General features: G+C 42.8%; 1 protein-coding gene across 1 annotated transcript; it reads right to left on the bottom strand.

The window, feature by feature from the left end:
- Positions 1–5,618: 5,618 nt before the first annotated feature.
- Positions 5,619–20,588, bottom strand: snap29 (synaptosome associated protein 29). The gene is made up of 6 exons (XM_041904451.2): positions 20,481–20,588; positions 13,936–14,169; positions 12,055–12,251; positions 11,570–11,655; positions 6,589–6,693; positions 5,619–6,361 (listed from the first exon to the last, which is right to left on the bottom strand). The coding sequence occupies exons 2-6, from the start codon at positions 14,167–14,169 to the stop codon at positions 6,201–6,203; spliced, it is 783 nt and encodes a 260-aa protein (XP_041760385.1). The 5' UTR covers positions 20,481–20,588; the 3' UTR covers positions 5,619–6,200.
- Positions 20,589–22,259: the final 1,671 nt, after the last annotated feature.

Raw genomic sequence — 22,259 nt, 5'->3', positions numbered from 1 at the left:
TCAGTTTGAAGTGATTGTGTTAGTTGTGTTGTTGGCTAGCTCCTCTGAACAACAGTGTCCTGAGGTGTGAGCACATATTCTATGCCAGGCGAAATCACGCCTCATTAGCTCATTGTTATGGATGTTTCCAAATAAATGTCACTAGAAAACAGCTTAACAAATGCAAATGCAGCTACTTTGCTGTTATTGTGGCTGCACTTTTTGACGTGACTGTAAGTTAGCCGTAGTTGGCTAGCTAGCAAGCAAGGGATGAGAATGTTGCCAGCCAGTATGGCAATGGAACATTTACAACGAACGACTGGGTCGCGTCCATAGATACAGAATAAAAAGACTGAACGACTGGGTCGCGTCTCTAGTAACCGAACCGATAGAACGAACGACCAGCCGGCTTGGGTAGCAACCATAAATTTGTGTCGGGACTATATCTTGTGGAAGGATGAAATAGTATGAATAAATTCATCAAAATAAAGTTTAATGAAAATATGTCAATCATTTTTGAATATGTTGGTAAACCGTATATTGCCAATATATCCTCCAAACACCCGCTTCTCGGGCATTATCACTTAAATAGACTACTAAGCACCGGGACCTGCTGTACACTGGGAGAGACAAGAGAGACACAGCTGGTACACCATGCAACCAGCAGTAAACCACACTAACCCTGGCCACCTCCAATTGACCCATACCCTACCCCTTACGGCACTCCATCTTACAGTATGTGTTTGACAAAATTGGAACAATTGTCCCCAAACCATGCATACAGCAGCGTTTAGCTCACTCCTCACCTTAATGGAGTTAAATCAGCTAATTTCATAACTCTGACAGGGAATCTGGCAGAGTCCCTATGGGCTCCGGTCAAAAGGAGTGCACTCTATAGGTAATAGGGTACCATTTGGTACGAAGCTCTGCCTGCCTGACATTTTTCATGTTAACACACTGACCCATTGTTAAATATATATATATATAAACAAATATCCAATCTCACTGATAGTTTGGCAAAGATCGTTGGCGCTGTAACATTTTCACAAGCCCTAATATGGCACCAAAGGCTCCTAAATATTTACATTTAGTCTGTTTAACCCTGAATGACTCTGGTTTAGGGTTTGATTTCTTTCACCTTCAGTGGGGTCGAAAACAACCGGATGTAAACTGAGACGCGTTTCTTTCTTTCTGGTCCTGACGAGAAAAATAAAACTGTCGGGGGAGGTTCTGTTTTGCACCGTTTAACCCAGGGGTGTCAAACGTACGGCCCGCGGGCCGGATCAGGCCCGCAAACGGGTTTAATCCGGCCCGCGAGATGATAAAAAAAAATATATATATATATATATATATATATATATATATATTTTATTTGTAAAGTATAAAAATGCGCTGCAATTTTTTAATAAAATAAACTGCTGTTCCAATTGCGTCCACTTGATGGCGCAATAGCAATTGTGTTAAGCAAGCAAACTGTTTATACCGGGGCAGAGCAAGTAGGTCAAGCACGTGCAGCCAATGAGCTACTTTGTTTACCCGCGATATTTATTACGGCTTCTACTTTTAACATTATGTGCTTTGGCACCCTCATTGCCCCAATATGTCTCTGTCAAAAAAGAGAAAAGTGGACGCAGAGTGCAGAGAGTGTTCCAAGAAAAATGGTCATCCTATTTAATCACGGAATTGAATGGGAAAGCTGTATGTTTGGTGTGTTCAGAGCATGTTGCAGTGCTGAAAGAATATAACCTTCGTCGCCACTATGTGAGTCTTCATGCCGACAAATATGACAACTTTCAAGGACAGCGGAGATGAGAGAAGGTGAATGAACTGTTGGCGGGTCTGAAGAAGCAGCAGTCTGTGTTTACTCACAGCCGAGACATCAGTGACGCTGCAGTGAAAGCTAGCTACCTCATTGCTAATGAAATCGCAGTGGCTTCAAAACCATTTAGTGAGGGTGAATTTGTAAAAACATGCATGATGAAGGCAGCGGAGATTGTGTGCCCTGAAAAGCGGCAGGCTTTTGCAAATATCAGCCTGACAAGAAACACAGTTGCAGACAGGATTTCCGATCTTTCAGTGGATTTGGACAGCCAGTTGAAGCAAAATGTAAAGTCATTTATTGCGTTTTTCGGTTGCAATTGATGAAAGCACGGACATTACAGATGTTGCACAACTGGCCATTTTTTCATCCGCGGAGTTGATGACACATTGACCGTCACCGAGGAGTTCGTGGAGTTGGTGCCGATGACAGATACAACGACAGCAGCTGATATTTTTACCGCACTCGTCGGGCGCGCTGGACAGGGTCGGAGTGGACTGGTCCCGCGCTGTCAGCCTGGCTACAGATGGTGCGCCCTCAATGATCGGGGAAAAAAGCAGGCGTTGTGACAAAGTTCAGAGAGAAAGTGCAATCTGCAAATGGAGGACGTGTTTTTTTGACTTTTCACTGTATTTTGCACCAGGAGGCTTTGTGTTGCAAGTCATTAAAGATGGATAACGTCATGAAGGTGGTCATCCAAACTGTTAATTTAATCCGATCCAGAAGCCTGAATCACCGTCAGTTTGACAGCCTTCTCAGAGAGAAAGACCACATCTATGGCCTGCCATACCACACTGAGGTAAGATGGTTAAGCCGAGGTGCTGTGCTGAGGCATTTCTTTGATTTACGAGAAGAAATTGAACAGTTCATGGAAGAAAAGGGCAAACCAGTGTTAGAATTTCATTCCGCAGAATGGATGCCGGACCTTGCATTTATGGTGGATGTTACAGAGCACCTGATTAACTTGAACAAACAGCTGCAAGGGCGCAACAAAGTTGTCACGCAGTGTTATGACAGCATACGTTGTTTCAAGTTGAAGCCGTCATTGTGGGAGACGCAACTTGCCGGTGGTGATGCAGCTCACTTCCCCTGTCTGAAAAATGTGTGCGCGACCCAACATGTGGCAGACATGAAGCGGTTCAAAGATAAAATAACGGGACTGTTACGGGAGTTTGAGCAACGCTTTCAGATTTATGTTTATATGTTTTTATGTTGATGTGCTATTGTTTTTAATTGATTTTATTTTATTTGTATATTTAACCTATTCTTGACTCTGTGGTTCTTGCACTTGTTTGGGGAACAGGATTTCATTATTTTTATCTACATTTCTGCCTGAGAAATGACACCCTGATATAGTTCTGTGATCTGTGATATACTTCTGTGAATCACTGAGGCATTGTGTGTTTGTGTGTTCTTTGTCCTCAGAACTTTCAAATAACTTGAGGTGTTTTATGATTAATAGTGATGTTGTGCTTTTGGACACTGTCCTCAGGCTCCAGCTTTATGTTGTATGTTGATCGTATTAAAACAAAGAAAACAATCTGAAGTTGTTGTTTTTAAGTTATATATACCATGATTTTTCCGGTCCGGCCCACTTGGGAATAGATTTTCCTCCATGTGGCCCCTGAGCTAAAATGAGTTTGACACCCCTGGTTTAACCAATACAGTAAATGTGGAGGAGTGTCGCCTGGTTAAAGTCCAAAAGCAGAAGTCTCTCTGCTACAGTTAGGTTAGATTTCATTATACAGTTGTTTAACATGACAATGGCTCCATCTAATGGTAGCTTTACCTTCCTACCTTTGTAGTGACAAAGGACAGGACCACAAGCCTCACCAACCAGCGTTCTTTTAGGGATGGTTTCTCAGACATATTAAACCTAGTCCTGGACTAAAATGCATGCTCAATGGAAATTCTACATTAAAATAGGTTTACTTCAGAACTAGGCTTAATCTGTGTCAGGGAAACCGGCCCATAGATGACAGATGGTAAGTAAGCCTAAGCAGAAACACATATTGAATATACTAAGGTATTCTCTCTTTAGTGAATAAAAATGACTACATGGGTAATGTTGCTGTACTGAAGAGTGCTGGGACACTACTGAATTTGGCAAAATAATGGGCACTGTAAAACCATAAGCAACACAAGTCCATCACATTGAACAGGTCTATATAACATCTAGGAAGACAGAATACATTTATCTTGAATTAAAGTCTGTATTTAAACCATATTCTCAGCATGGGTACATTGAAGTTTGTAAAAAGGTAATACAGATGTGTTTAATATACTGTGCACACACACAGGAAAGCATTAATGCTCTTTCCATTTGCAGAAGTCAGTTATCATACAAAGAGCATTCACATTATCTGTTACATATTCTCCTCAATCACATCACAAAGAAATTAGACACGAGGCGATTATCACGACAAAAGCAAAAAGGATGAAAAAGCAAATTAAGGAAGCATTAACAATGCAATTTCCATTCCACACATTGACATCCCTTGAGAAATTTAGCAAGGTTTGGAGCGGTAGCTTGCAAAAATAATATGAGAAACAGAAGTGGCTACACATACAAGAAGACACTTGTGTTGTGAGACACTGGGGGTGCATTTCAATAGTGTTGAGTGGCTTCCTTTTGGGCCTCCCGAGTGGCGCAGCGGTCTGAGGCACTGCATCGTAGTGCTAGAGGCGTCGCTACAGATCTGGGTTCGATCCCGGGCTGTGTCGCAGCCGGCCGCGACCAGGAGACCCATGAGGCGGCACACAATTGGCCCAGCGGCTTCCGGTTTAGGGGAGGGTTTGGCCGGCTGGGATGTCCTTGTCCCATCGCGCTCTAGCGACTCCTTGTAGCGGCCAGGCACATGCATGCTGACTTCAGTCGCCAGCTGTACGGGGTTTCCTCTGACACATTGGTGCAGCTGGCTTCCGGGTTAAGTGAGCAGTGTGTCAAGAAGCAGTGCGGATTTGCGGGGTCGTGTTTCGGAGGATGCATGGCTCTTGACCTTCACCTCTGCAGAGTTTGTACGGGAGTTTGTATGGTACAAAACTAACTACCAATTGGGGGTAAAAATAAAGGGGCTTCCTTTCCTCATATTTTACAAACATTTGAAGTCACAGGATAGGTGACAGCAATACGAAGGTTGCCCATTTCCATTTTAGTGATTTAGCAGACACTCTTATCCAGAGCGACTTACAGGAGCAATTAGGGATAAGTGTCTTGATCAAGGGTATATCGACAGATTTTTCACCTAGTCGGCTCTGGGATTCAAACCAGCGACCTTTCAGTTACTGGCCCAACGCTCTTAACCACTAGGCTACCATCAGGTGTTCACTTTCAACTGTTACATGCTTTCAGATCCACACATAAAATAAAAGGAGATGGAGAGAAAGCCACCGTAGGACAAAGATTAAGGCCGATATTTAATAGGCGCGTTGGAGCACGAGACATATTTAAGCATTCACCGTGAATGCAACCTCCGCAAACGTCGTAACGTTGCCTTTAAAAGGTGCATTGTCGACAGCACTCTATAATGCGCATCGGAATGAATCCGAGCCCAAGACCTAGTGCAAGGCAAGAGTGGATGGCGCTTGATTCTTCCAAGGCAACAGGTGTGGTTCTTGGTCTTTTTCTAAATGAACCAAGCACAGTTGCAGCAAGGGGACTGGGGGGTGTGTGTTTATGTACAAGAGTGTGGGTGAGTCTATAGAAATGGAATGAATCATTAATTGTAGTTCTGTGGGTAGGTCATCTCAAGAGTTACAAATAGGATATGCATCATCTAAATCAACAGGCTGCGGACAGAATACATACCACAGCATGACATTCCAGTTTCAAACAAGCACCACACTCAATTTATTTTGGACACAGCGATCAACGTTGGGGCCAATAGCATTTCAATTCAGTTAAGTCAGACCATTTAAAATTTAATTTATGTATGCAAGTGGCGCTTCGTTCTCAAAGAGGATCCCTCGCTTTGTGAGTTGAAATTGAATTAATTTATCAACCAAACAGAATTAAAATGCAACTTACCAAAATGCAAACTGAGGGCAACAATAACAGACCATCAACACTTCTCAACTACCCTTTAAACCCACCACACAGGTCCTATTCACAGAGAACATACAAAGCTGTGTAGATATCCTTCCCTTCTAAAAATCACAAGATAACAAATCATAATAGTCAAGAACAGTGACACCTAAGGCTAGACATCTCAAGGTGGTCTATGCATGCATGTGGAGCTGTTTGAGGAACTGAATATCATTCATTACCAATATCATTGATACTCTATCATAGAGGAATAAGACATCTTGGTGCACAGAGAGCTGCTGTGCGGCGAAACCCAGGTAAGGGGAGTTGAGTTGACCAGTGTCTCTGTCGGGTGAGTCAGAATATTTGGGACTGTTATTATTTGAGGTTTTTGATCTGCTGGTTGGTTTTGTTGATCTTGAGGTCCATCTTGTCCACCTTGCCCAGCAGATTGTCCAGAGAAGTGTCCTGATTCTCAATTTCAGACTGGAGGCCCAGTCCCAGGTTCTTTAACCTGCCCAGGCCCAGGGACATCTCATCTGGAGCAGATCAAGAACACAGGGGTTCATTAGAATTAGAAAAACTTAAAATTGTCCACAAAATGTAGAGATTTGTCTTCGGCTTCACACAGAAACTGATATACAAAAACAGATGTTACTGCTGATAAGGAGTCTGAATTTTTTATTGTTGATTGCCATCAAAGGTCATGAATAAAATTACCACAAATGTAATTCTTTATTTCCCATAGGTCCTAGAAGGCTCTTACCTAAGTTGTTGTCCAGTGTCTGGTGGGCGGCTCTAAGCTGTCTGTTCGCAGGGTAGCCATTTTGATTGGATGAGCTGTCATCGACTGATGCAGATGCTCCGAACCCTACAACACACAGTAGGAAATGTCATGGACAGAAAATTATCCTTTTGCTTAAAGTAGCTGCCCAGTGTTCCAGATTTCTATGAAATATTACCTATAATTAATTACAATATGAGCAAAATAAAGACGTAAAAAAGCTGCTTCTCATTTGCATAATAGTGATCTTCAACAAATCACAGACGGGCCTGTCTCGGCCAAAGTATGTGAGGTCGCATAATATCAGGAAATACACTGAACAAAAATATAAAAACGCAACAATGTGTTGGTCACATGTTTCATGAGCTGAAATACATTTTGTGCACGAATTTGTTTACATCCTTGTTAGTGAGCATTTCCCCTTTGCCAAGATAATCCATCCACCTGACAGGAGTGGCATATCAAGAAGCTGATTAAACAGCATGATCATTACACAGGACAATAAAAGGCCACTCTAAAATGTGCAGTTTTGTCACACAACACAATGCCACAGATGTCTCAAGTTTTGAGGGAGTGTGCAATTGGCATGCTGACTGCAGGAATGTCCACCAGAGCTGTTGCCAGATAATTAAATGTTAATTTTTCTAACATAAGCCGCCTCCGTCGTTTTAGAGAATTTGGCAGTAAGATCAACCGGCCTCACAACCAGTAACCACGCCAGCGGGATCGTCTGAGACCAGCCACCCAGACAGCTGATGAAACTGTGGGTTTGCACAACCAAAGTATTTCTGCACAAACTGTCAGAAACCGTCTCAGGGAAGCTCATCTGCGTGCTCGTTGTCCTCACCAGGGTCTTGACCTGACTGCAGTTCAGCGTCGTAACCGACTTCAGTGGCCAAATGCTCACCTTCGATGGCCACTGGCACGCTGGAGAAGTGTGCTCTTCACAGATTAATCCCAGTTTCAACTGTAACGGGCAGACAGCGTGTATGGCATCGCGTGGGCGAGCGGTTTGCTGATGCCAACTTTGTGAACAGAGTGCCCCATGGTGGCGGTGTTATGGTATGGGCAGGCATAAGCTATGGACAATGAACACAATTACATTTTATTGATTGGCAATTCGATTCCGTAACGAGATCCTGAGACCCATTGTCGTGCCATCCACCGCCATCACCTCATGTTTCAGCATGATAATGCGTGGCCCCATGTCGCAAGGATCTGTACACAATTCCTGTGAGCTGGAAATGTCCCAGTTGTTCTATAACCTGCATACTCACCAGACATGTCAGCCATTGAGCATGTTTGGGATGCTCTGGATCGACGTGTACGACAGCTTGTTCCTGTTCCTGCCAATATCCAGCAACTTGGGAAAACATTGCACAGGCCACAATTGTCATGACTTACCCTCATGGGTTGAAGATCAAAATGCTGGCTAGGCAAAGGTTTGAACACCCCCTTTCCTGGGGGCCAGTTTTATGACCGGTCGTAAATTCCTTGCAGAAACATTATTTTCCATGCCATGCCGTATTGGGAGAGGGAATTTCCTTGAGGAACAAAGGAAGTCTTCCCACCAAGACTCCAACATCCAAAAGTGGATAATGAAACAATATTCATACTTCAAAGAATGTGGGAAATGGTCGGTGGCGACTTAAAGAACAATCATGTCAAATTCGCTACTATGTTGTGATGTCATTAAAGACTGTGGAACAACATAACTGTATCTCTGGGGGTGTACACTTCACAGTTATGAGGTTTGCATCTAATTGTTGTACAAAACGAATGATTAAGTACAATACTTTTGGGAAGATAATGTGATTTTAGCATTATAGATGAGATGATTGTTTCCATATTGATTTGTTCTCAGTCAGTGGCCACGCCCAGATGAGCACAATGAAACGCCCCCTTTTCTACTCAAGTATAAAACCCCTCGTGACAAAATTCACCTCAGACCAAGCAGATTATGGTATAAACCGGATGTTGCAAATGGTTGAATTTCTACCAGACCAGGAAGCGTGAAGCTACACGGCTTAAAATGGTTAGACCAAGAAGACCAGGAAGCCCCACGGCTTTAAATGGTTGACACTCTACAGACCAGCAGACGTGAAGCGTGAGCTAAACGTTACAAAATGGTTAGACCATGGAGAAACTTTGAAACGCTCAACCTCTACACGAGGTGAAGAAGACGACAAAGCACTAGACCTTAGCATTACCAGTCTGCAGCTGGCATGTATAGTCGTCTAGAGAACTTTCACTAAAGACACGAGTTGGGAAGGACAATCCGACTCCGACAACCGTTGGTACATCTGAAGTATCTAACAGATCAACTCTACGAACTACATGGTACGCTGAAGTATCCATTTTAACCACCACTACGACCAGAAACTCTGGACATTGGGATCTCTGGTGGGCAAACCAGAGTCCTACATCATCAACTCAACTATCGAGGCCAGCTACAAGTAAATATATGTTGCATTTCTAATCCGAATGAGTGGAAGCTAAACATTTGTATTTCCATTAGCATAGTTTACAAAATGTCCGTTGGTCTCTCCCCCCCGCCTCCTCTAAATCAGCCAACCCTCCCTCTACCCAAGCATTCATGCTATTGTTAGTCCAGTCCACTAGGAACCTGTTTTCATTGTATTATGTTAGTAATCAATAACCTGTGTGTGTGTGTGTGTGTGTGTGTGTGTGTGTGTTATTATTATTTATTTAGTAAATAAATAATTAAGCCAATTTGTGTTTTGCTGATTCATCAATAAGGTTAGGGTTCTTGCAGGTTCAAGGATTATGCGACGTTCAGAATGAGACTGATAAGAGGTCATTATTTAATAAGTGACTTATCGATATAACATATATACAGTTGAAGTCGGAAGTTTACATACACTTAGTTTGGAGTCATTAAAACTAATTTTTTAACCACTCCACAAATTTCTTGTTAACAAACTATAGTTTTGGCAAATCGGTTAGGACATCTACTTTGTGCATGACAAGTAATTTTTCCAACAATTGCTTACAGACAGATTATTTCACTGTATCACAATTCCAGTGGGTCAGAAGTTTACATACACTAAGTTGACTGTGCCTTTAAACAGCTTGGAAAATTCCAGAAAATGATGTCATGGCTTTAGAAGCTTCCGATTGGCTAATTGACATAATTTCAGTCAATTGGAGGTGTATCTGTGGATGTATTTCAAGGCCTACCTTCAAACTCAGTGCCTCTTTGCTTGACATCATGGGAAAATCAAAAGAAATCAGCCAAGACCTCAGAAAACAAATTGTAGACCTCCACAAGTCTGTTTCATCCTTGGGAGCAATTTCCAAACGCCTGAAGGTATCACGTTCAGCTATACAAACAATAGTACGCAAGTTTAAACACCATGGGACCACGCAGCCGTCATACCGCTCAGGAAGGAGACGCGTTCTGTCTCCTAGAGATGAATGTGCTTTGGTGCGAAAAGTGCAAATCAATCCCAGAACAACAGCAAAGGACCTTGTGAAGATGCTGGAGGAAACAGGTACAAAAGTACCTATATCCACAGTAAAACGAGTCCTATATCGACTCAACCTGAAAGGCCACTCAGCAAGGAAGAAGCCACTGCTCCAAAACCGCCATAAAAAGCCAGACTACGGTTTGCAACTGCACATGGGGACAAAGATCGTACTTTTTGGAGAAATGTCCTCTGGTCTGATGAAACAAAAATAGAACTGTTTGGCCATAATGACCATCGTTATGTTTGGAGGAAAAAGGGGGCCAAAGAACACCACCCCAACCGTGAGGCACAGGGGTGGCAGCATCATGCTGTGGGGGTGCTTTGCTGCAGGAGGGACTGGTGCACTTCACAAAATAGATGGCATCATGAGGAAGGAAAATTATGTGGATATGCAGCAGACTGGCACTGTTCTTGTGGAACAGGGCAAGGAGGAGCAGACTTGGGGGTTGACCTGGAAGCCGGGGCCGCCCGCTTAGCCGCCAGGCCTCGGTCTGCAGACACTCTAGAAGACTATGCTGCCGTAGAAGCAAAAGGTCACCCCACTGAGGTCGGCCACTCCACTAACAAGCGAGCAGCCGCTCTGCGACAGATCAATTAGCGGTGCGCTAGAAGCCTTGCTACATCCGAAGCCAAACCCTCCATCTCAGATAAAAAGCCCATAACCGGCCAGAGACACCACATCGTCATTCGAATGAGAGTACTGTGTAAAACCGAAGGAGACAGAGTTACCAGCCAGCTCCATATTCGCCATGTTGGGAGGATAGCTCCATGTGATCAGACCATGAGCCCAGATCCACCCCCTATCCTGCAACTCAAACTGCTGAGGTACAAGCCCCCAGGGGAGGAAAGTCAACTTCAGTCTCACCAAGCCTTCTAAGGAAGGCTACACACGAGAGAGAGCTTGCAGGCAGCCGGCGACATACAAGACAACACTCATGAGTATCATTCAAAGACATTGACTGTGGGTAAGATGGTGAACTTAACAGCCTTCATCGACTCGTTCGTGCTAGTCATCTTCCTTACAACTAGTTAGCGAGGCTAAACAGGCCGAAGAATAACTAACAAATTGTAGGGAACTTCACAAAACTAGTTACCAAACGTTAACACACAATGTCCAGATTGATGAGCACGCCGTCCTTACGTAGGAGAGTTAAGTTGGCGTAAAGCCTGATAACATTTTGCGTTCCAATGTGCTTTTTCTTAAAATTAGTAAATTGTTCTGCTCAGCTCTAGGTGAAGAGCAGAGGAATTGAAGGAATTAATCTGTGCCTCGGGTTTATCACCTGTGGAAGCTGGAGCTCCCGGTGAGGCACGGTGTTCACTGGCCTTGTCAGGCGTAATTCTAATATTCTTCAGTAGAGGGCTCTAGCATGCAAACTTCTCATAGCGGTGTTGTACCGAGTTGACCAACTGAAAGGGAACAAGGGATGACAAATGAGATATTATTCTGTGGCTGAGGTTTGAGGCCTTACCTTCAGTGTCCAACTTCCTCAGGTTGGGGTGACTGGCCTGGTACTTGTCTTCATGCTCTTTACTGTGAGACATGGCATTCTGCAATCTAACACACACACACACACACACACACACGGAACAGTCAGAGACTCGAAGCAGGATGATCTTTGACCAAACATTAAAGATATTACACACCTCACGGTCTTATCAGAGACTTTAACACACAGGAAAAAGTTAAGACAGACTGTCAGAGTGAGCCCTCTACAGCCATCTTATACCTCTTCAGTCTTCACACAGGAGTTGTATGGGCAACATGGCAGAAACTATGATGGTATCACTGCGGATAGCCTAAATACTCAGTCCTGAGTCAACAAGGAACTATTGATGGTGGAATGTTCGGGATACCCCATGAAAGGTTGTTAACTAGCAATGTACATAGCAACAACACATGCCAGAGTACAGAGATGGAGGTATAAGGAATGAGCAGGGAGGGACTGGGCATTACTTGCTGCTGGCTTGGTAGGCAACAGGTTCTTCTGGCGGGGGCTTGGTGGTCTCAGGCTTGGCCTTGAAGTAGTTGACAAGGCCTCCCCACACACTCTTAATGCTGTTGATGTGTTTCTGGCTGGTTTCCAGGTCTTTGCCCATGTTGTCCACCATCCTCTCAGTCCTCTTCAGAGCCTCCCCCTGACGTATCACCTCCTACGGACGGACACGGAGAGGAAATCAATGTTATCAAATGCAGTCAGCTGTTTCACGCTTTACAGTGGTCGAAAAACTTGGGGAAATACATGCTAACAATGAAGTTTCCCCTAGCTACAGATCAGCGTCTAGGGGCAACTTTAACTTACACCAATACAGACAGTCAGTGAAACCCAATGTGTTCAAAGATCAATGCTGCATACAGTGCATTCGGAAAGTATTCAGACCCCTTGACTTTTTCCACTTTGTTACGTTTCAGCCTTATTCTAAATGTAATATTTCTCATCAATCTACACACAATACCTCATAATGACAAAGTGAAAGTTTTTGAAATGTTTGCAAATGTATTAAAAATAACAGAAATACCTTATTTACATAAGTATTCAGACACTTTGCTATGATACTCAAAATTGAGCTCAGGTGCATCCTGTTTCCATTGATCATCCTTGAGGTGTTTCTACTTCATTGGAGTCCATCTGTGGTAAATTCAATTGATTGGACATGATTTGGAAAGACACACGTCAGTCTATATTAGGTCCCCAGTTGACAGTGCATGTCAGAGCAAAAACCAAGCCATGAGGTCGAAGGAATTGTCCGTAGAGCTCCGAGACAGGATTGTGTCAAGGCACAGATCTGGGGAAGGGTACCATAAAATGTATGCAGCATTGAAGGTCCCAGAGAAGACAGTGGCCTCCATCATTCTTAAGTGGAAAAAGTTTGGAACCACCAAACTGAGCAATAGGGGGAGAAGGGCCTTGGCCAGGGAGGTGACCAAGAACCCAATGGTCACTGACTGAGCTCCAGAGTTCCTCTGTGGAGGTGGGAGAACCTTCCAGAAGGACAACCATCTCTGCAGCACTCCACCAATCAGGCCTTTACGGTAGAGTGGCCAGACCGAAGCCACTCCTCAGGAAAAGGCACATGACAGCCCACTTGGAGTTTGCCAAAGAGCACCTAAAGATTATCAGGCCTGATGAAACCAAGATTGAACTCTTTGGCCTGAATGCCAAGCGTCACGTCTAGACGAAACCTTGCACCATCCCTACGGTGATGCATGGTGGTGGCAGCATCATCATGCTGTGGGGATGTTTTTCAGCGGCAGGGACTGGGACACTAGTCAGGATCGAGGGAAAGATGAACGGAGCAAAGTACAGAGAGATCCTTGATGAGAACCTGCTCCAGAGCACTCAGGACCTCAGACTGGGGGCGAAGGTTCACCTTCCAACAGGAAAACAACCCTAAGCACACAGCCAAGACAACACAGGAGTGGCTTCGGGACAAGTCTCTGAATGTCCTTGTGGCACAGCCAGAGCCAGGACTTGAACCCGATTGAACATCTCTGGAATATAGCTGTGCAGCGACGCTCCCCATCCAACCTGAAAGAACTTGAGAGGATCTGCAGAGAAGAACGGAAGAAACTTCCCAAATACAGGTGTGCCAAGCTTGTAGCGTCATACCCAAGAACACTCGAGGCTGTAATCGCTGCCAAAGGTGCCTCAACAAAGTACTGAGTAATTTGTTTTTTTTGCAAACATTTCTAAAAACCTGTTTTTGCTTCGTCATTATGGGGTATTGTGTGTAGCTTGATGAGGAAAAAAATGAGTAAGGCTGTAACGTAAATACAAAAGTGGAATAAGTCAAGGGGTCTGAATACTTTCCGAATGCACTGTATAAAAAGGCATACCTCTGCAGTCTCAGTGCCGATCTTCTCCGACTCATAGATGAGCCCCAGGGAGCGTTGGCTACTGACCACTGCCGACTTGGCCGTACGCATCACTTCCTGTTGGAGGAATCTCTGCTTCCTCTCTGCCTCGCTCATCCCCCTCTCTTGGGGGTCGTCAAATCCTCCACTTGACCGGTGCTGCTCCTCCTCCTCCTCCTCATCTGCAAATGGGTTGTGGGTTCTGGGGTATGCCATCTTTTCAAACAGAATAGCAGAGTTATAATGGTGGAGAGTGGACACAGCAGGCACGGGGGGGATGGGGGGGGCTTGATATGGCTTTCCTGCCATGAAATTGTGTTTCTTCAGGTTGTTTACTACACCATTGGAGGTTAGACAATCAGGGAAACAATGGGTGTTGTTGTTGCTCTCGGTCACACAAGGGCTATTATAGCTATTCCATTCCTATGTAAGCTAGTGTTAACCAAAATTGTTTTTTTGGGTGGGTTATTAAAAGAACAAAATTGTCAACGTTGGTTCAATTACTTAAATTCCATTTAGTTCGGAGAACTGAAGTCAAGAACTATATGGGACTCTGGGCTGAAGGGAGTAAGCAAATATTCAACTTTGTTCAGCGCAGAAATGACCATAATCCATTGCAGCCGTTCTTTCCCGGCTCAGACAGATGGATACACATTTACGCCTGCTACGTTTGGTTAGATACACAGACCGCATGCGCCGCCGCATGAGAGAGGAATGTACACAACGACGAGAGAGAGAGGGATAGAGACAGTGCTTCAAAGTATGCCTTATCTACTTTGAAAAACGACTAAAATGATTGTCAGACAGCTCTGCAGCATGCTTAGGCAGGCTAGCCTAGCTTAATAGGATGACTAAAGACAGTACAGTATGTGGAGAACAGCGATAATGTTAGATGGGTGTCTGGCTGGCTGCTATTTGTTTTAAGATGGTCATTCCAAGGACAATTTTGCCATTTCATTTTAGGACCCTTTAGGTATAAGAAAATATATAAAAAATGTATTTGAAGAAACATATTTGGCCTTACTGCTATTAGCCCATAGAAACACATTGATCAACAGATTCATACATGGGGGAAAAAAGTAAAAACATTAATCAAAAGGAAGTTTGTTTTAAAGTGTCCGTCCTATAGCTGAGATATAGGAAAGATCAGGAAATGATTTTTATATTTATCCTTTCCATATAGGGATCATATTAGTGTGTAGCCTAAACTGTTCGGACGTTACAGACAGATGTTGGCAGATTGGTGGTACAGACTTCAGCCGAGTCCTGTGACGCTTGTGGGGCAAAAAGGAGATTTTCATAGAGTGGTCATATTAGTCTGTAGGCCAAAGCGTTTCAACGCTACAAACATTTTCGTGAGAAGACCGATTTTCGGGATGTCTCATGGTCTGACAAACACCACTGTAGCTCGGCCACCTTTTTTCTGATGAAAATGTGTTGATTGCATCCGCCATGGAGTCCAGTTTCACAATATTACCGTATGTCCCAGCTGCTTGCCATAATTTTGAATGAATCGCAGAAAAACAGGCCTCATTTTAGGTCATTTTTCACCCTGCCAGCTCCTACTAGTTCTATTGAGCGACGTGGCACCAACTCACCTTCCGTACGTTCTATTCCCAGCCCATTGTTCTGCGCCACAATGCTAGCTTCGCTGTTGATAGCAATGACATTTACTAGCATAAGGGTCTTTCTATAAATAAAGGGGCCAATGTGTGACAGGGTAAACATGTCTAAATGGTTTGATATACATTTAAATATGCTTTTCTTGCAGCTTCACGTGTAGTTACAGGAATATGAGTCTAGATATCACATTCTTGCTTCCTCTGTCCTTGTTTCCTCCACTCCTTGAAAGTTCACTGGAGCCCGAGGGGATGAATCTTCCCCAATGTGCTTTGAGAGGGAGGTGAGGAATGGAGGAAACAAGAAGGTGAGAGGGGAGGGACCTCTGACCTGCTCATCCAATGGGTTTTGAGAAGGGGACGAGGAGAGCGGATGCAACGAATCAAGGAAATGCAATTGAGGACAGAGGAAGCAAGTATTTGACAGCTATTACAATTAACAGTGGTAGACTGACTTACCATAACACCCATGGCATGTCCAGAAACAACCACTAGCTCCTACTGCCCAGATTCTAGACAATTGTGGAGATCTGAGATATTACCCAGATCTTACCCTCTGATAGGCTTGGTGGAATTTTGGCGGTATTGTTTACACCTGCCCAATTCTCTCAGATCTCCACAAGTGTCTAAGGGTAGGGGCTGTTTCTGGACAGGACCCCACAACCCTTAGGCATTGGTTGGATGTTTAATTCCATTCCTATACACACACACACACACACAGATTTGCACAGGTGTAAGCTGGACACACCCACGGCACCCTATCAGGCTGACCAGACAGGTGTGGGTAGCTGGAGGCCTGCTGGAAACAGTGAACGGACATATTTACATGTCTAATCACACCCGTGCTTCATTCCAGCTAGTTAGATGTGCAACCACTGACTAACTATAGCTAGGGAATATCTCTAGTCTAGCAATAGATAGCTGCTTTGGCTGTATAGCATAATTTAATAAGATTACCAATGGTTAGCTAGGTAGCTAGGATATATTAGTCAGCTAACCATTTACAGTAACAGCAGTTCATTAATAAGTCAATACACACTATGCAGAAATCTTACCTTATCTTGGCACTGTATAGGCAGCTATTAACCAAGTAATGAATAGATAATAGACTCATAGAATAGAGTGAGAAGGATGACCACCTACTTTGAAAGGACAGGAAGTGTTTGGTCCTCTGTAGCTCAATTGGTAGAGCATGGCGCTTGTAATGCCAGGGTAGTGGGTTCGATCCCCGGGACCACCCATACGTAAACATGTATGTGCACATGACTGTAAGTCGCTTTGGATAAAAGCATCTGCTAAATGGCATATTATTATTATTTATTATTTGCTGTGCACTTGACCAGGTATTCCACATTTAACCCCACTCACATTTGAAGGTCAAAATATAAAGTTGTTTTTATATGCACAAAAAAAAGAAGCCATTTTTAAATGTTTTGATTTCTATAAAAACATGTTTTTTGAATAAACAGGCTGTTTTCACGTTCCGGATTGCACCGCGTTAACTCTGAAAACAAACGATCAAAACGTACACGGACCGTAATCTTATCTCAGGAATCTTGATTTAATGTTGTCCAGGAAGTAGGCTAATTATCTTGACCGCCATAACAACCGACACCAAAATGTTCTGTCAATCCTCGAGATCAACATTAATTCCCACACTTTGGCTGTTATTTTGTGTGCAGTATCACACAAGCTCTTTATCACTTGACTGTCATTCAGAAAATCCTTTCCTGAATCAGCTGATGTTGCGTGATAATGTCCTGACGGAACTAAACAGCTAGACATCAAACAGGCATCAAACAACTATTATGCGTAATTATTTTGGGACCCCGTTAACGACAGTAACGATTTTGGTTTTATAAAATCATATTAAAAGATACTCTTTCTGTCTGAAGCATTGGATTAAAACAAAATGTTAGGTCTAAACCGTATTTTAGCCATAACCCTTAAAAGACTGTAACCCTAACCCTAATTCTAGGCTAGGGTAACATACAACACTTTTAGAAACGATTTTAGTAATATAGTTATGTTAGTAAATACCCTTATAGTACTAATGAGCATTTATTGTAAAAAAAATAAATAATAATAATAATAATTGTGTACACAGTGCATTCGGAAAGTATTCAGACCCTTTGACTATTTCCACATTGTTACTTTACAGCCTTATTCTAAAAACAGATTAAATAGTTTGTTCTCCCCCCCTCCCTCCCCTCCCTCAGCAATCTACACACACACACAATACCCCATAATGACAAAGCAAAAAACTGATTATTTTTAAAAGATAAACTGAAATATTACTTTTGCATAAGTATTCAGACCCTTTACTCAGTACTTTGTTGAAGCACCTTTAGCAGCAATTACAGCCTCGAGTCTTCTTGTGTATGACGCTACAAGCTTGGAACACCTGTATTTGGGGAGTTTCTCCCATTCTTCTCTGGGGAGCATCGCTGCACAGCTACTTTCAGGTCTCTCCAGAGATGTTTGATCGGGTTCAAGTCCTGGCTCTGGCTGGGCCACAAGGACATTCAGAGACTTGTCCCGAAGCCACTCGTGCGTACCCTTCCCCAGATCTGTGCCTCGAAACAATCCTGTCTCAGAGGACAATTCCTTTGACCTCATGGCTTGGTCTTTGCTCTGACATGCACTGTCAACTGTGGGACCTTATATAGACAGGTGTGTGCCTTTCCAAATTATGTCCAATCAATTGAATTTACCACAGGTGGACTCCAATCAAGTTATAGAAACATATCCAGGATGATCAATGGAAACAGGATGCACCTGAGCTCAATTTCGAGTCTCATAGCAAAGGGTCTGAATACTTACGTAAATATGGTATTTCTATCTTTAATACATTTGCAAAAATGTCTAAAAACCTGTTTTCGCTTTATCATTATGGGTTATTGTGTGTAGATTGAAGATTTTTTAAATCCATTTTAGAATAAGGCTGTAACGTAACAAAATGTGGAAAAAGTAGTCTGAATACTTTCCGAATGCACTGTCTCTCTTAGTTGTCTTTCAAATGTATTTGGCATCGATCAAATGTGCAGATAGGCAGTCAAGTTCCCATTCAGTTGTCAAAACATGGGTTGAGACAAGCATGCATTGGCAGGCAAGCTGCAGAAGAACGAGCAGGCTACTATTCCCCATCGTTTATCAGTGCAATTGTGACGGCCAACTAGCTGAAAAAGTTTGAGAGGGTTTATCTAATGTTCCCTCGTTAGATTTTAGCTCATCTTGCTCTGACTAGCATTAGTTGTTGATCTTGTTGATGTGCATAGGCAACTGAGGGAGAGAGCCTACCTTTTCATGGTTGTCTGATCAATAGGATTGTGAAGTTCCCAAATGGAAGACTCCTGTAGTATTTACATATTTGCAGAAATCCATTCAGGTGTATTGTGACTTTTGGCGAATGTGTTCCAATGATCTAAAGTCGTGCTGTTGCTACTGACTGTAAACACACAGTCCAGTTGAAAGTGAATGATGGCAGGCCCGTGTGACAAATGGCTCATTTTCATATAGGCCTACTGTAGCTCTGATTGACAATGTCGCACCAGTAGACTCCAGTCCTGCACAGGACCGATGTTTTTATTCTCTTTTATTTACTGCAGTGTCTATTCATTGTCCAAACCCACGTCCCGCTTTCCCACTCTATTTTGCTCTTGAATTTTCACAAATCCTTACGATACATCATTCCATTAATTTTTGAAAAAGTGAAAATTACCAAATCTAAGTGCTCGCTTGTCAGAAAATGTAATATTCTTCCTGTGGGTGTATATAATTACAAATTGTATGTTGATAAAATGCTGTCAGTTCCACTTTAACTTGTAATTGTCATTTATTTTTGAGTGGTCTGAAAAGTGTAAGAAAATTAGCTTCATCTTAAATTCTCAGTAATCTACTGCAGCATTCTACAATTCTATTGGGGTCTGAAGGGTTAACACCAAGTTACCTGAGGTAAACCCACAAGGTTTATGCGGGTAGATGTCATTGCTAACAATAACGAAACTGGCATTGTGACGCAGAACAACGGGCTGGGAATAGAACGTTCGGAAGACGAGTTTGTGCCATGGTGCTCAAGATAACTAATAGGAGCTGGCAGGGTGAAAAATGGCCGAAAATAATGCCATTTAAAAAAAAAAGATTACTTCATAACTACGGCAGGCAGCTGGGACATACGGTAATGTTATGAAACTGGGCTCCATGGCCGATGCAATGAACTAATTTCTATCAGAAAAAAAGCGTTATAAAATGTCATATGTCCAGCCTACTAGGGCTGTTGCCACAATGGCACAATTCAGGAATTGAACCGAATACAATACAAAATGTTAGTAGTACAATGAACACGTTATTTCATGTAAAATAGTAATAAGGGTCATAGCTTCAATGGTGTGTAAAAGTGGTTTGGTGTTAGTTAATGTTAACTAGCAGCTAGTTAGCAGCTATCAACAAGTTGATGGTGTGACTGAATCTTTGGCTTTCGTTCGGAGTTGGTGATTAAATCAAATGGTAAATTACATTTCAGCAAAGCTAAAATGACTCAATCTAGGAACAACAACATTCAAACGTTTAAACATAGCAGATAACTAACTAGTTAGCTGGCTAACTTGTTAGCTAACGTAGCTTGTAGCTAACGTTACACAAGGGTGTAATGATTAGCTAGAACAAACAGTTGCAAAACGAAACGTTTGCAACTAAAACGAGTTTATATTGCACAAATTCCGGTAGGTCCCTCCTTGTTTCGTTCAGTTTGCTTCCGTTGAAGAAACGTTTTAACAGAATCTGCGAATTTAATACGCCCCTGATGACTAAGCTAACGATACATAGCTAGCTAAATAGTTACACATAGGCACAGCGCTATTCTCCTTATAATAAACGACAGCCAAATAAAAATAATTTCAAACCACTTACCTTGACGATCCACAAACCTTTTGACCGGGGTTTGGTGAAATGTTGTTCTATCAGCGAAATAGTCGGTTTCCTTCTTCTTCTTATTTTTGGAGTTTAATGGCGGTTGGCATCCAATATGTTGCATTACCACCCCCAACTGGACTATAATATAAATCCATTATACTTTGTGAAACATATTTACTTTTACATTTTAGTCATTTAGCAGACACTCTTATCCAGAGACTTACAGTTAGTGAGTGCATAGCACAACCCTGCGTTGAAAGAATATAATATAAATACAGCAAAAGTTTGGACACACCTACTAATTCCAGGGTTTTTCTTTATTTTTACTATTTTCTACTTTGTAGAATAATAGTGAATACATCAAAACTATGAAATAACACATGGAATCATGTAGTAACCAAAAAAGTGTTCAATAAATCAAAATATATTTTATATTTGAGATTCTTCAAATAGCCACCCTTTGCCTTGATGACATCTTTGCACACTCTTGGCATTCTCTCAACCAGCTTCACCTGGAATGCATTTCAATTAACAGGTGTGCCTTCTTAAAAGTTAATTTGTGGAATTTCTTTCCTTAATGCATTTGAGCCAATCAGTTCTGTTGTGACAAGGTAGAGTTGGTATACAGAAGATAGCCCTATTTGGTAAAAGACCAAGTCCATATTATGGCAAGAACAGATCAACTAAGCAACGAGAAACAACAGTCAATCATTACTTTAAGACATGAAGGTCAGTCAATACGGAACATTTCAAGAACTTTGAAAGTTTCTTCAAGTGCAGTAGCAAAAACCATCAAGCGCTATGATGAAACTGGCTCTCGTGAGGACCGCCACAGGAAAGGAAGACCCAGAGTTACCTCTGCAGCAGAGGATAAGTTCATTAGAGTTACCAGCCTCAGAAATTGCAGCCCAAATAAATGCTTCACAGAGTTAAAGTAACAGACACATCTCAACATCAACTGTTCAGAGGAGACTGTGTGAATCAGGCCCTCATGGTCGAATTGCTGCAAAGAATACACTACTAAAGGACACCAATAAGAAGAAGAGACTTGCTTGGACCAAGAAACACGAGCAATGGACATTAGACCGGTGGAAATCTGTCCTTTGGTCTGATGAGTTCAAATTTGAGATTTTTGGTTCCAACCGCTGTGTCTTTGTGAGACGCAGAGTAGGTGAACGGATGATCTCCGCATGTGTGGTTCCCACCGTGAAGCATGGAGGAGGAGGTGTGATGGTGTGGGGGTGCTTTGCTGGTGACAATGTCTGTGATTTATTTCGAATTCAAGGCACACTTAACCAGCATGGCTACGGCAGCATTCTGCAGCGATACGCCATCCCATCTGGTTTGTGCTTAGTGTGACTATCATTTATTTTTCAACAGCACAATGACCCAACACACCTCCAGGCTGTGTAATGGCTATTTGACCAAGAAGGAGAGTGATGGAGTGCTGCATCAGATGACCTGGCCTCCACAATCGCCCAATTCAATCCAATTGAGGTGGTTTGGGATGAGTTGGACCGTCAGAAGTCACATAATTAGTTAAATAAAGTCCACCTGTGTGCAATCTAAGTGTCACATGATCTCTCACATGATCTCAGAATATATACACCTGTTCTGAAAGGCCCCAGAGTCTGCAACACCACTAAGCAAGGGGAACCACCAAGCAAGCGGCACCATGAAGACCAAGGAGCTCTCCAAACAGGTCAAGGACAAAGTTGTGGAAAAGGTCAGATCAGGGTTGGGTTATAAAACAATATCAGAAAGTTTGAACATCCC

This window comes from Coregonus clupeaformis, chromosome 18 (genome assembly GCF_020615455.1).
Source record: "Coregonus clupeaformis isolate EN_2021a chromosome 18, ASM2061545v1, whole genome shotgun sequence".
Classification (NCBI taxonomy): Eukaryota; Metazoa; Chordata; class Actinopteri; order Salmoniformes; family Salmonidae; genus Coregonus; species Coregonus clupeaformis.
Note: the sequence above shows the minus strand (reverse complement) of the source record. Positions and strands in the feature narration are given on the sequence as shown.